The sequence below is a fragment of the Condylura cristata genome, unplaced genomic scaffold, assembly GCF_000260355.1.
Source record: "Condylura cristata isolate star-nosed mole 26May11 unplaced genomic scaffold, ConCri1.0 scaffold00024, whole genome shotgun sequence".
Lineage (NCBI taxonomy): Eukaryota > Metazoa > Chordata > Mammalia > Eulipotyphla > Talpidae > Condylura > Condylura cristata.
Window position 1 is genome coordinate 22567626 of NW_004567125.1, and position 16014 is coordinate 22583639.

At 36.1% G+C, this 16014-nt stretch overlaps 1 protein-coding gene across 1 annotated transcript in view; it reads left to right on the plus strand.

The window, feature by feature from the left end:
- Window positions 1–16014, plus strand: part of SOAT1 (sterol O-acyltransferase 1) — a 52960-nt gene that overhangs the window by 18264 nt on the left and 18682 nt on the right. The window contains exon 3 of the mRNA XM_004688526.2: window positions 6486–6544. Within this exon, the coding sequence (XP_004688583.2) occupies window positions 6486–6544 (59 nt within the window). The remainder of the gene's footprint in view (window positions 1–6485; window positions 6545–16014) is intronic.

Sequence of the window (16014 nt, forward strand, 5' to 3'; positions counted from 1 at the left end):
AAGAGGTCAAACAAAATAACGTTAATGATTCTTGTCCTCCATCATCCATCTCCTGGAATGTAATATATTCAAGATAAACTGTTTTAGGAGAATTGCTAAAAACCAGTTAAGTAAAATTTTACCTAAGCACAAAAGGTACATTCATTTTTAAATAATGGGACATGAAGCATTCCTTATGAAAGGAATGGACACCTATAGAAATGGTGTTTTGCTTTGTGTGTAAATTCTTGTTTTTCTTTTTTCTTTGTGTTACTAAGTCCTGGAGCAGGAACCACAAATTCAGCAATGTTCTAATAGGGAAAATATTATGCAATCAACTCTATTACTTTATTTTTAATGAAGTCTTTTTTTTTAAAGATTTATTTTATTTTTATTATGCATATAAGAACTGGGGTACAGGCCAAAGGTGCTGGGGGGAATGGTGAGAGCATTCACCAGAGATGGGGTGGGAATAGAACAGGTGGATTGGTTAAAAGACACTATTGAGGGGGGAGACGTGTGGGTGAGACAGAAGAGGTCTGCTTTTCGGTGTGGGTCAGCTTCCTGGGGAATCAAACTCATGCAGCAGTGGCTGTGCATAGCTTATTATTGCTGACTTAATGCCTTGTGCCACCAGGGGGGCCCCCTATGACAGTTTTTAAGGGATAGTGACTAGAGGTATATAGGTGTGAAAAATTTGAGATAAGCTTGTGTTTTTCTAAAACTTTTCTATGATGAACATCCTGGAATCTAGATATTTTTAGTAACTTTATCAAAGGTTAAATCTTGGACCTAGGTTTCTTGGAATAAAAATAGTTTTTAGGGTCCTCCCTGGTGGCTCAATGCATATTAGCCACAGCACTGCAAACTGGCCTCAGCCCCTTCAGTCTGAGTTTGTAAATTATATTAACTAAATGATATAGGAGACCAATGGCAAAAACAAGTGAACCTTGCAAGCAGAAAGAGGTTTGGCCTTTGAGGAAGAGAACAGGAGAGGGCATTTAAGCTGGAAGACAGTAATGAGCTTACAAAGGCATGGAAATTAAGAGAGAATGATGTTAGATGTATGGTCTTTTGTTGCTTTTAGAGGATTTTCCAGAAGAGGTAGTATGGATAGATTATAGTTTGTTTTCATAGAGAGAAAGTTAGAAAGGCAGGATGAATCCGAACATACGGCTTTTCACGACTTGTAGTAATTGACTGCTGAGTGGATGGATGACCTATAGCCTGTCAATGCTTAGATTTTCTCTTATGCAAAACTAAGGAGGGTAAATGTGAAAGTACTCTTAATTAAAGAGTATTTTACCTTTTCATGGATCATGCTGCTAAACTAACTCTTTTGCCCTAGTTGTTAATATAGTTTGTATCTCCCCACTGTGTGCTATATGAACTGAGAATCATAATATACATGAAACCCTGTTATTTCTATCAGAATTGTCTTTTGTTCTAAAAGGCTAATCCTTATTACATATATGGGCAACCTACTTTGTTGATAGAGGCATAATGGTAGAAAAATAAGCCAAAGTTAACACTGGTTGAGTAATATAGTCTCAGATTATTTTGATTATAGAATAGAAATATGTTTGTACCTTTAAAAAGTTTAGACCAAATGTGATTGCTATATCCATTTTTTCTTGAATACCTGTATTTTACATCTTAAACATCTTAACCTGTTTTCCTCAGTCTAAGTAGTTTGGTATTATTTTCTGTCTTTAGTCCTGTTTCAAGAAATGCTGGATAGTTTGGTTTTATCAAAAAAAAAAAACATTTATTAATACAGAACTGGGGTACAGGCCAGAGGCTCAGGGGCAGTGAGAGGCTTCACCAGAGACAGAGCGAGGAGCAGAACGGGCAGATCAACGAAGTACACTGCTGAGGGGAGCAGCGGGGTGGGTCAGGAGAGGTCTGCCACGCCATGTGGTCACCTCCAGGGCAGGCGGGAATCGAACTCATGTGGAAGTGGCTTTAGCTTCTCAGTGCTGTGCTTTAACCCACTGCGCCACCAGGGAGGGCCGCTTATAAATTTCTAAAATTAAAGCAACATATATACTCATTGAAAAAATTCAGACAATGTAGAAAGTCATAAATAATAATTATCTCTACCTATTTTCCTATAAGTGGAATCCTATGTTGGGATTTGTGTTTTCCAAATCTAGTAAATCCTTGATTTCTTTTTATTCATTCTATGTAAGTGTAATTCTTAACCACGTATCTATGTAGTATTTCTTTTGCACAGAATCTTAGTAATTTATTTAACTCATCCCCTGTTGGTGAACATGCAGGCTATTTGCTGGGTTTCATATTATAAACAGTGCTGCAGAGAACATCCTTAAAATAATACTTTTACTTTCTTGTGCTTGTGTACTTATAGAATACATTCTTAAAAATGAAATTGCTGGACCAAAGCGTACAGCATATAAAAATTATAGGTGGTTTAATTTTCTTTCAAGTGTGTTATTCTAGTTCACACATATGTCTTACTAATCTTTTTAAATTTTTGTGAATTTGTTGGGTGAAAAACGGTTGTATATAGCCCAAATTTTTCTCATAAATTGTGAGTTGGGGAACTTTTCATTAGTTATTGACCATACACATTTTTTTCTTTAATATCTATTCATAGCTTTTGCTCAGTTTTGACTCCTACTTGATAGCTTTTTTTTTTTTTAAGAGATCCTTCTATATTAAGGGTAGTCTTGACTGTCACATACTATGTGAATATTTTTTGAATAGTTATTTATCCTTTGACTTTGTTTATGTTGTGCTGTGCTATATTTAATTTTTATGTAAGCAAATATTTTATTGCTTTTAAGTTTCTTGTCATGCTTAGAAATCATCCAAAATTATGAGAAAGGAAAGCAATGAATTTCTTAACTTTTATGGCTTACTCTCAAACACTTGATCCATCTGATACTTATTTTACGTTAGTTTAGTGATCTAGTTTTATAGTTTTTCAAACTGACTAACCAGTTATTTGAACATTACTACTAAATCTACTCTTTATGAGTGTTTATAAACTGACTTTCATTGCTACTTCAGATTCTTTTTCTCTAAATAGTGTAGATGTAAGTAGTTGAGAATTTTTAAAGGTTTTTGAGGTTAGGGGAGCAATGTAAAGTCAAATAGATACAAACAATTTTCTTTTTTGCAATGAAGACTGATTAATGATTGATTCTTTCAAGGAATACTCTTAAATCCAACAATCCTGTGGACATGAAAGTGAACTTTAGATGATTCGTTTAGGTTACTGACATCACTTTGCGGAGTGCAAGGTAAAGTTGGGATGTAAGACATGTCAATGTGAGTTTTTTAAAAAGTAATCAAATTTTAAAGTGAGCTTGAACTTATCTAAGCAATAAAAACCTGTTTTTTATTGCCTACGCACTAGTTAATTTTGTACTTGCCACAAGGAGACAAAGAAAATGTTTGTTAGAAGAACTGAAACTTAAAAAAAGGTATTAGTCACTCCTTAGTACTTCTTAGTCATCTTTACAAATTTAGTCATTATAAGTAGACTTTCTTATTTATTTTTTATTTTTTATGCTGCATGTTGCATGACTAGGGATCAGAAGATGGATTTTATTTTTGGCTCAGTTACTACTTTGTCAGGTGACTGTAGACAAGATGTTTAATTTCTCTGAGTTTTCGTGTTTTGTATCTCCCTTATTTCACTGGGCTGTTATAAAGAATCATTGAGATGAGATATGATAAATAAATGTTGAAATTTACAGCAAGATTATTAAGCATGAGGATTTACAGATTCAGAGGCCATAGTTGCAGAAATGGTTTGGGAATTAATTAGGAAGGAATTTTATATTTAAAGGGAAAGACTAACATGGTTGAGTCATGAAGGGTGCATGCATGTCACTGGACAAGACTACTTATTTTAAAATATTTCTGAAATTTGAGTTAATTGTAGTTATCTCTATAGTATAATTTATTGTTACATAATTTAAAGAAAATCACTTAAAAACATCCATCTTAAGTAGTAAATGGCTTGATGTTCAGTTATATTTGTTTCTAAAACAGTAAATATGTAATATTTGACAACTATTGGTAGGACCACAGATTTTATATTCAGTAGCACTGCTATATCTATATCATCATTTCAGGAACAATTCTTAAGGAATAAGTTGACTCTGGATGTAAATGTGGACAATATATGGTCACTAAGCTGCAAGCAACATTATGAGGAATGCTTTGTTAGCTGATTTTATCCTTTTGTGAACTTCAGAGTGTATTTCTATAAATCTAGATGACGTAGCCTGCTGTACACTTAGACTACACATAGGGTCATGACTGTATATATGGTCCCTGATTGATGCAAACACTGTTATGTAGTGTGTGATTATATATTCATGACTCATTGTATTGAGGCTACTTTTAATAGTTTTATCAGAGGACATGAGATGGATTGAGGAAATAGTTTGAAGGGCTGGTGTTAAAAAACTGAGGTAGCCCTTCTGGGATAGAAAAATGGAGAAGAGGGTAAAGATAATGAAAATTAAGACAGTAAAGAGTTGATACTGGGCATCCCTGATGACACAGGGGTTAAAGTCTTAGCACTCTCGTGCTTCTTGCTATTGCCAGCCACTGCAGCATGGAGGTGACCCACAGCAGACCTCTCCTGTTTCGCTTGTTGCTCCCCACGGCAGTGTATTTCAGTGCATCTATCTGTTCTGCTCCCCACTCTGTCTCAGGTGAATTCTCTCACCCCCTACACTTCTGGCCTAGACCCCAGTTCCTGTGTACATAAATAAATAAAATAAGCCTTTTTAATGATAAATAAATAAATGAATATATAGTTGATAGAGTAAATAAATGAGGGATGCTTAATAGAGCTCTGGGACTTGAAGAAGGTAGAAAATATTTGGAGCTATGGTTGTGAGGCATGTTAAAAAATGCTTAAGCAGTAAAAACAAAGATTTCATTTTTTTTTTTTTTAAAGATTTATTTATTTGTGCATACAGAGCTGGGGTACAGGCCAGAGGCTCAGGGGCGGCGAGAGGCTTCACCAGAGACAGAGTGGGGAGCAGAACAGGCAGATCGACGAAGTACACTGCTGAGGGGAGCAGCGGGCGGGTCAGGAGAGGTCTGCCACGCCATGTGGTCCCTTCCAGGGCAGGCGGGAATCGAACTCATGCAGAAGTGGCTTTAGCTTCTCAGTGCTGTGCTTTAACCCGCTGCGCCACCAGGGAGGGCCAAAGATTTCATTTTTTTATTGCAGTACTAGTTGAAATGACAACATCAATTATAGTGGGTCCATTTTTTTCAATGCATCTGAAATTGGAGAGAGCAGACTGGTAATGTAAGTCAGTATACTGTATTTGCAAGTTCAGCCAACTGCAAATGGAAAATGTGGCATGATATAGTTAGGGATATACTATGCTGCATCCATAATGCTACATACAGACTTTCCCTTTGGTCATTATTCCCAAAACAAAACAGTATAAACAGCAATTTATGTAGTACTTACATTGTGTTAGGTATTTTAAATAACGTAGAAGTGATTTAAAGTAAACTAGAGGATATGTGTGAGTTATATGCAAATATTATACCATTTAACATAAGGAACTTGGGCATCTCTAGGATTTGGTATCTATAGGGATTATGGAACCAATTTACATCTACATTGTATTAGTGTTTCTCTCCTGTTACTGCTGGATAATATTTTATTGTACAGATAGACCACACTTTATTAATCTGTTTACCAATTGACAAGTTACAGGGTTCTGACTGTATTATTATGAAAATGCTACCATAAAACATTCTTACACATTTTTGTACAAGAATGGGTAGATATGTTTTTATTTCTTTTGTATATAAACCTAGGTTGTGTAGTAGCTCCATGTTTAACCTTTTGAAGAACTTCCAGTTTTTCAAACTACTGTTACCATTTTCCATTTCTGTGAGCAATGGAAGAAGAGGGTTTAATTTCTTCTCCTAGCCATTACTGTTTTCTTTTCCCCCACTTTAAAGACTTGCGTTGACACCAAATGGGTACTAGTTTATAAACATCAAGATTACAAGTGTTTATAAACACTCATCTAAGTGTAAGTTCAGTTTGTTCAGTGGCAAATACTTGTTAGGTGCTTTTGATTATATTCACCAGATTGGATGTGAAGTGTTATTTATGTGTTTTTTTTCTTTAAGATTTATGTATTTATACATATAAGAACTGGGGTAGGCCAGAGATAATGGGAGTTGAGCAGAACAGGTGGATCTACTAAAATATACTTCTGAGGGGAGAAGCAGGCAAGACAGTCTGCTGTGCCATGTGGGTCACCTCCCAAACTCATATTGTAGTGGCTGCAGATAGTTTCACAGTGCTGAGACTTAACCCTTTGCACCACCAGGGAGGCCCTTATGCTTCATTTTTCATAGCTGTGCCATGTTTTGTGTTATAGTTTACTTAATCATACTTTTTTGCTAGTTTACTTGGTTTAAAAGGTACTGGTAGAAAACTATATCCCTCAGTTTAACTATATCCATCATTTTTCTTTCCTAAGGTAACATTGACATGAAACAGGTAATAGCAAAGAAGATAAAATTGACAGCAGAGGCAGAGGTGAGTAATTCTCTGTCCCAGAAACAAAAATGTTGAGTCCTAAATATGAAATTGGGACCACTTCAGGCAGGGCAAAGGGTTCTACAAGTTATAATTCCACAATAGCATCTTGGGAAATTCTCAAGCACAAGGAACAATTAAAAAAAAAAAGTCATCAAATACCATGTGTGTTTGACAGTAAGATGATTTCAAATCCAAAGTAGTCCCACCTTTTCCCAATGAGATCACTTTTAAAATTTACTGGCCATTTAAAATACATAAACAGCCAATTATGTAACCTTGTTTTTGTTCATTAATTGAATTACATGTGCATGAATATATCCATTTTTAAGATTAAATTTAAACTTAGATTATTTTTGTAAATCATATTTTACAAGACAGGACATTTGAGATTATTTTTATTGACTTTGATTATCAGAGCTCATATTTTCATTATCTTCCTGTCCTAGGATATGGTTTTCATTTTCATCTAATTTCTTGGCACTTTTTGAGCCCAAGGTTAATCCCTGTAGATACCAAATTTGTGCAGGACCTATTTAATTTAACATTAAGAGAAACCTACCATTCACTCCCCAATTTGTAACTTCTAAAATGTAACCACTTAATTGTATTGCCTTATAAAGTGGTCCTCAAAAGGTACAGTTACTAAAGAAAGCACACACAGACCCCTGTACTTGAAAATGTGAGTGCAGGTTCTTGTAATACTATATGAAATTTTATTTATTTTTACAGATTCTGTTAGGTTTTATGTGTAATTTTAAAACTGTAGTCATCACGGTCACTTATGTGATCTGTAATTTTCAATTACAGATTTGCTCTAAACGTTTAAAGACTTGATTATTAGATAACTTCCATTCAGTCTGAGAGTTTATAATTTTAGCTAGAAAATAAAAATATTTAATATATAGCACATGTGCCATTTTTAAGGGCCTGTTGTAAATTTAGTGTTATGATTTGTATTTTAATGATTTATCAAAATACTTAGGACCCTTGGTATCCCACTTGGACAGTCTGGACTCGTAGGTTTGTCTTCCATTCCTTTTCTCACTCCACTTCGATTCCTCTTTTGCTCCTTCTGCCCTTCCCAGCAGTAACACAAATCCTTGTTACGTTCCTTTTTTTTTTAAGATGTATTTATTTATGCATACAGAACTGGGGTACAGGCCAGAGATGCGGAGGGTGAGAGGATTCACCAGAGTCAGAGCGGGGAGCAGAACAGGCAGATAGAGGAAGTACACTGCTGAGGGGAGCAGCTGGCGGGCCAGGAGAGGTCTGCCACGCCATGTGGATCTCCTCCAAGGCAGGCGGGGATCGAACTCTTGGGGAAGTGGCCAGCACCAGGGAGGGCCTATGTTCCCTTTTGAGGGCAACTTTCAAACAGGTGAAAAGGAAGTTCTGCCCTGCCATTCCTGCATTATTATTGGAGGGAGCCAGGGGGAAGTCTTTTTCTGTGCCGATTTACAAACATTCAGAAATGAATGGGAAGTAGAGGTGTAGGTCAAAGAGAGAGATTGGGAGGGGGATTGTTTCAGGGATTTAAGTTGAAACTTTTATTTTAAGAGATGGTTCTATTTCTCCTCTTTATTAATCAGTAGATAGAATTATTACAGCATTCTTTAGATGGGTCTCTTAGGAGAATTTGAAGGAAAGTGAAAGAAATGAATGAAGGGAAAGGAAGCTTAGGGAAAGGCAGGCATTGGTTTGGCTAGTGTTTATTCTGTGTTGTGCAAGTAATGTGAAGGTTGCAATACCGTACAAGATTCGGTCACTCTTGTTGAGAGATAGCCTGGCTTAAACTGTGGAGAGCTGTGGGAGTAGGAAACTTAATGTATATTTTGGGATGTATCCTCTGTTGGGGTGCAATCAAAAAATAAAGTTGAAAAATTGGGGCTAACTTGTAAAACTTTTTCACTGCTTTAATCCCATTGTTCATAAAACTCTTTCTATGTGAAATTTTTAACTCCTTATCTTCACCAGCTAAAATACCTGTGCGTCCTTCAAATTATAATGTGAAAGTTGCTGCTTCTACAGTTTTTTAGATATCCCTGCTTGAAATGATGTCCTCCCCACTTTATTCTCCTAAGAACTAAGTTTATACCTTAGTGTACAGTTTGTCCTGAATGAATTTAGTGCTTTGTTCTGAATGAATTTACCAAAATTCTTTTGGGCAACTTACAGATATTTTAATTGGGAATTTAATGTCTATTGAGATTGACCATCTTATCATTACTTATTAACTGAAATTTTTTTGAGGGTGATATATAATATCAAAGTTGAAGGTAATTTATAGAGTTTTTAAAGATGAGACCAGGCTAATGTAATATGTTAGTATTCTAGAATGAACATTAAAGGCAAAGAAAAGAAGGGAACTCTAATAAAAGAAGGGAAGTCCTGTTATGGGCTCTTTTTTAGGTGTTATTATACATAATCATTTGCTTAATGTGAAATGACTATTGAATTGACAGTAGTAACCATTGTTCAGAGCCTTGGAATTTAGTTATTCTTGACACTAATTCCTCCTTTCTTGAGGGTTTTTAGGAATGATTTTTCAAGTGAAAATCACTTGTAGTTTAGTGTCTCACTCTCACCCGGTTGTCACCCATTTTCATTGGGCTGTCGTCACCCATTTTCATTGGGCTGTCAACTTCTAATTTACAGTGAGAATATTGGATTAGCTCTCTTCAGGGTCCCCTGCAATTCTAAATGTCATTAATTGTGTAGCTTATTTGAAGTTTGCTCCTAATTCACTCTTGTAAAAGGAATGGAGAGTTTATAAAATCTTGTTGGACAGTTCTTTCAGCTCTGTGACACCTGTAGCTATTAAATCAAATAGGACATGCCTGGTTTGAATTTCAGATAAATAACAGTTTTTAGTCATTATATAATACTTGAGACTTCTTGGACTGAAGAAGCTTGCCCAGTGGTGATCAAGCTCTTTATCTGAAGAGGGGAGGAATGAGGGTGGAGATGACATTAAGTAGGTTGAAATAAGTAGTTTCAACTTATTAATCCTTTTCAGTCACCTCTAGTTTAAGTGATGTCATAAAACATTTTAAGTACTTCATTAAAAAAATTATCTGGTGCTAGTGGGGCCATAGGATATTGCACAACCCTGAGTCATGACCTTTTGAAATTCTTAGAATGGTGTTGTAACAAGACTTAAAAAATCTTCAGTCCAAGAAGATGAGATGATTAGTCCCAAACAACTTGTATTAATGAATAAGTTAACTGTTTCAACATTGTTTTAGTTAAGTTTTCTTTTGGTTACAAATGACAGAAACCTATTTGCCTCATTTAAAAATTTAAGGAACAATTTGAAAGATATCCACTATCTCATGGAATAAGAGGAGTTGAATTCTCAAGCTTGGGAAAGGGTGAAGATTTAGCAGCAAGAGTTCAGATCAATCTGAATATTTCAATTAAGGTTTCCTGTCACTCTTTTTAAGTTCAGATTTCTAGATTTATGGGAGAAAGAATTGGACTTTTATTAAAAGGATCTGTCATAAGGTATACAGCCCTTGCTAGACACTTGGAACCTGCCCTCATCTTTGAGAGCAGTGAATATATTGAAGGGAAAGGGGGAATGTCTTATTAATAATTTGTTGAATCTCTGTTCATGAACACAGTTTTACAGAAGGAAAGTAGATCTAGTGTGATAATTGAAGGTAAAAAATACTTCCCATTTCTACTTTCTAAAAATAGTATTTGTTGCAACATTTTACTGGCTTCTTATGTAGCATTTTAAGGATTGTTTTTCCTATCAATGCCTTAGACTCTTTGCCCATTCATTAAATAGGCAAACTTAATAAAAAAGACTTCAATGACATGTTTTCAGATGAAGACTTCTCTTCATGATTCACTGCTCCTTTGAAGAAAATCTTCTAAAAAGTTTCTGGGCCCTCCATAGTGGTGCAAGGGGTTAAATCTCAGCACAATGAAGCTATTTGAAGCCACCAAGTTCCCAATTTAAATTGGGAAATAGTCTAGAATTAATTTTATTTTAAATAAAAAAGGATTATAAATCAGAGCTCTAATTTCATTAGTTGCTGGTTTAGCTTGAGGCTTTGGCTTTTGTTATTAAGGATCATGTTTAGTTATGTTCAAGACTTGCTTCCAAACAAGTATTTTTGTTTTAAAATACAGAGGCGTTTATGGCAACACACCATTTATAACTGTAGTAATAAGCCTCTTCTACAGTGATGTCTTCAGGTAAAATGTTTCTGATAGAAAACTAAGGCAAGCAACAGCTTACTTTTATTATATTGGGTTGTCAGAAAAAGTCATGACATATTTTTACTAAGCTTTTCATGAAAGCAAAAATGCATCATGATTTTTCTGACAACCCAATATCTATTTTCAGGCTTAGATCACTGACTTTTTAGAGAATCTTGCCCTTTTTTTTTTTAAAGCTTATGATCTTAATTATATTGATAACATTTCAGTTAAAATACAGTGGCAAGCAATACCAGGGGAGAAAATAATAATAATAATGACCAACTATATGCCAGAGACATACAGAGGTGGAGTGGGAAAGGGATCAAAAACGGTGGAGGGAGGCAAGTGCACTGGACTTGGTGATGTCCAAGAAGGTCAGGTTTCTGATTTTATTCCACTCTGAGAGTAAAAGATTCTCTGCAAAACCTGGCAGTGAATCAAAGAAGCAAGTAAATCATGGAGGAGCAATATGACCTTGTGGAGCCAGATGCAATTTTTTATACTCAGTACTCAGAGTACAGATTTTTCTCAGCCTGCTTGTTGAGCTTTTCTTGCCTGTCTGCTTTTCTGAAAGGGCTAATTTTATTGTTCACAAATGATTCTGTTTATTCCTCATGTTAAGACTTAGTCCAAAGTAACTTCTGCTTGGAAGTCTTTTTAGAAGATGAGTCTTTCTTAAATGCAAGTCTCAACATATTTTTAAATTCCTGAGCTTCAGACATCTTGGGCTGCCAGTGGCCCTTAAAATAAAATGGAAAATTCTTAAAAGGCCTTCATCTCTGATTACCCATGTGCTTCATGGTTGTTTCATATTCTTAGACTCTTACAGGCTCTTATTTAAAACAGGAGGTTCTTTGAGCCCTGAAATATTAGTGATTCTGCTTAATAAATAATCGCAACACCCGCCATTTCTTGTTTCTAGTTAACGACTTACCGCTTTTCTTCTGTTTGTCCTTCCTTCCATTCATCTGTCATCGTGTTGGGATAGTCATGTCCATGGGCTTAATGGAAGTAATATCAGTAGACTTGAGCATGAGGTATAATAAGAAAATTAGAAAGCCTCTGACTTTCAAAATTCGCTTCAGACAGCTGACATTAGTATTATTCAGATTTATTGTGATCACATTTTAAAATTCTAACAGTTTCATGTTATGGAAGAAGTCAAAGGAAGGCAGAAGTGGAACATTTTTTACACAGTATTTTCCTGTATTTTCTCTTAGAAGGGAGTGGTCACAATAAGCACTCTTGTGCTTCATCAGCATTTGAAAGGAAGAAGTTCAGGAAGTTTGTGTCTACAGTAGTGTTCTTCCTTGTGTAGCTTCTATAAACTTTAATTCTTTGTATCAAGAGGAGAAAGCTCTAAGAAATGCTCATTAGGCATCTAGTTAGTATAATGTTATATGTAGGAGGAATGTGGTGGATTTAAATTAACAGTATCGTGTAAGAGTAATAGCACTAAATGATAAAATTTACTTAAGTTTTAGTTTTTATTGTACATGGCTTGATGTTTTTTCCTTCATAAATTATGTCTAAAAGGGGGGAGGTTAAAGCAACAAATATTTGTAGAATGATAACCCTCTCAAGGACTGTACTGTGAAAGTTTTTTCAGGGTGTTTTGGTTTTGGTTTGGGGCTTTTTAAAGTTCCCACAGCAGTTTAGCAAGGTAGATGCTATTCATGTCAATGTTGAACCTAAGTACTGGATAATGTCTGCAGAAGGTGTAATAGCCCTCTGCTCAAGTGGAGGTGGCATATAATGCAGGTCTGCCTCTTGGTAAGCCCATATTTCTCTTTTTACTACATGAGTATTAGCACTAAAGACTCTTTCCTTAGCATTGTACTGGCTCAAGTATGAATTCCTGAAAATACACTTTTCCCACATATAAATTTTGCTGCACAGAAAGAAGACATGAGTTAAGCATATTAAAAATAGGAACTTTTTTGGGTTCAGCATACCAAAGAAGTATTCTGCATTGGTGAAGTGTCAGAGGTTGTTGGGTTCCAAGTTTTAGTGGGGAGGTGTGGGGTTGTGAAAGAAAGTTATAAGGAGACTTGCCATCTGTCATTGCCTTATATTGCCCTCACGCCATTGAGATACCTGTGATTTTTATTCTTTTATTTTCTCTGTAACTGTTCTTTATGACACTGACTGCACCATTCATAATTCATTTCCCTCCTCATTCATAGACAGTTCAGTAAAAGCAGGACTCTGTATATCCTGTTCTGTACCATTTTAAATGCTGAATAACAGAATTACAGACTCTTGTTATCAAAATCTCTTTGGTTCCTGAGATCAGATAGCTGGGAAGGATGAACAGGGATCCCCTTATTTGTGGATTGTCTGGAAAAGAAGAAAAGGCAGGAGTTTAGAGTATGGGGCAAGTGGGCGGAGGGAGGATGAGAAAAGGGTACAATTATTAGGTGAGTGAGGGTAAGTACAGTGCTACTGGCTTTTTTTTTATTATCTGACTGGAAGTCACAAGTGCTTTGTAATGTATAGCCAAGATCCTCTGTGGGCAAGTAGTGAATAAGGTAGAGAGCTTATGCCATAAATATTTGATTACTCTATTGAATTTGAGTTGGATTAGGAGCCTATTCCAGCAGCTCTTACTGACATTTGTGTTACATTGATGATGTTCTACTTTCATGCTTCTGGTCTACTTAGCCCAGTATTTAATTGGGAAAAGGACTGGTTCCCTAGTTTTAGGAATGCAAGCTGAAAGTAGTAACTTGACTCCCTTTACCTCATCTTAAGATTCCAGGTTTTTATCAGTGTTGAGTAAGATTTGAATGGACTGATTAATGAATTAGGGGATGGAATGTTAAGACTTTATATGGTTTAGTCCCTATCCCCCCACCCTCTCTTCTTTTCTGACCTCAATTCTTATCACGCTCTTGCTTCAGCTGTGACCTCCTGCTTCCTTGGTATTTCTCAAACATATCAGGGGTGTCCCTGTCTCAGGGATTTTTATACTCATGTTTCTTTCTTTCTGGTACTTCCCCCCAAAATACCCTTTAACATCCCCTCTCAAGTTCATCAAATCTGCTCATTGTCATCTAATCTGGGAGGCTTCCCTTGACCTCACGCATGCCCACCCCTCTGTTTTATTTCACTCCATATTATAAAACCACTTGGCATATTATATATCCTGTCTGCTCCCACTTGAGTTTGAAGTTCCATGGGGACAGGAACTTGGTTTTGTTTACTGTTTTGTAACCAGTGCCTAGAACAGTGTTCAGAACTGTATCTGACACTTATTAGAATGAAAGAATTGTTTCTTCTTTTTGGTGTTTTTCCCCAGGACAACATTTTTTTGTGAATGGGGGAAAAAAACCAAAAAAAATTGTTGATCAGTTCAATTCTAAAGGTTGAATGAGAGCAGAACCGTATCTCTTTGTGTCATTTTCCACCTTTTCTTTTTTTTCTTTTTTATTTTTGGTTGGGGATAGATCTAATTAAACATTTTCTAAATTAAGGTGGCATGTAATTACATTGAAACAAGCAAACAGAACTAAACAAAATGGTATTAGATAACCATAACGTAAAAAAAATACTTATGTAAAGTCTTCATTCTTTTTCTACGAAACATCAACCTGCTATATTTTGACTTTAAAACCAACCTACATCATTCACATTTTCTGTTTGGGCTAATGCCTTGCTACCTCTCTGCTTTTCATCATGTTGTCTCCTTCTACTTTTTACTTGATATTAAGTCCTACTGATCCTTTGAGCTTTCAGTCCACCTGCCAGCTCAAAACACATGTTTTTAATCATCTTGTTACAGAGCAGGAAGAGGGACACCCCAAAACCCCCAAGCCTGCCCTCTGTCAATATATTCTATCCGCCATATCAAGACAAATATGCTCTAATGCATACTGGAAAAGAACTTTAATACAATTGGTGTGCAACAAAGACAAGAGAAGGAATATAGTTTCCAAATTACCCATCCCTTGTGAGTAAATGCCCAGGCAATCAGGGCCACTGAGTCCTGAAAGCCTGCTACATGTTAAGGCTCCTTCTGGTGGGGACCCGCAGGAAAGGGGCAGAGGGGACCCAGCACAAAAGAAGCAAAATCAAGACAAAAGCTGCCATTGTTAAACTTCCCATGGGTCTCTCGCTCACATCTGTTTCAACCAGTCCAGGACCAAGATGCAAGTGCAGTTTCTTCACGTCTCTCTGTCCCATGTGCCTCCTCCAGGTCTCCTTCTTCAGAAACTTTCCATCTTTTTCCTTCGTTCAGTCTCTTCTCCAGTTTCTTCTCCCTGCTCAGCTCCTCAATCCCTTGGGTGGGGCAGGGAAACTGGAACCTACCCTTTTTCCTAGGGACCACCCTGTTACAATCTCATCCTTGCTTGTTTTGTTTACTTCTTTGTTTAAGCTCTTTTATGTGCTTAGAGCTTTCATTGATGGTTCAAGTAGTCCACCATGTTTTGGTTTTATGGGTACACCTTGTATGCTTCACTTCATCAGCTATCTTGTGAGAGCTGAGATCTTAGTGTAGTCTCATTGTCTAAGACCTAGAAAATATATGGGAAATGTGAGAGGCAGCAGCAGTTTGACAAGCCTTCAGATAGTTCAGTTATGTACATTGATATTATTAAGCTTTTTTTTTTAAAGGACTAGGCTAAACTCTCTGCATGCTAAAATCTAGAAATATGATACTTTGCATGTTTTAAGTTGAACCTAGTTAGAAGACAAAAAGAATCTTTTTCTTGAAACATCAATGAATAATAAATTGTTCTCCTTTTTGTAGATGAGTCCTTTCATTAAAAAAAAATATACCCACATTTATAAATTTGAGCATCCTTAGTAATTGTAATCTGAATAAATACTTGTTTACTTATTACTTTTCAAAGATCATGGATGTATAATTTTTTTTATTAAAAAGTTTATTTTTACATCATTTTGCACATTTTTTTTTCCATCTCAATTGTAATCCCCGTGGGTTTCCCATCACCAAATCACCCCTGTGCCACCACCATAGTCCCATGCATTTCCCTCCCTTCCCCCCCCCCCCCCATTTTTGATCCCATTCCCCATTCCACCCCCACAGAATGTCTCTGGTATATGGTTGTTCATTATTTTTGTTATTTTCTCGCCTGGTCCATTATACTCCTGCTATGAGTGAAACCATCCGGTATTTTTCTTTCTTTTTCTGGCTAATCTCACTAAGCATGATCTTTTCCAGCTCCAATGGATGTATAAATTTTAAGATGTTAAAAATAGTGTGTTGTTATCATTAGATAAACACATAG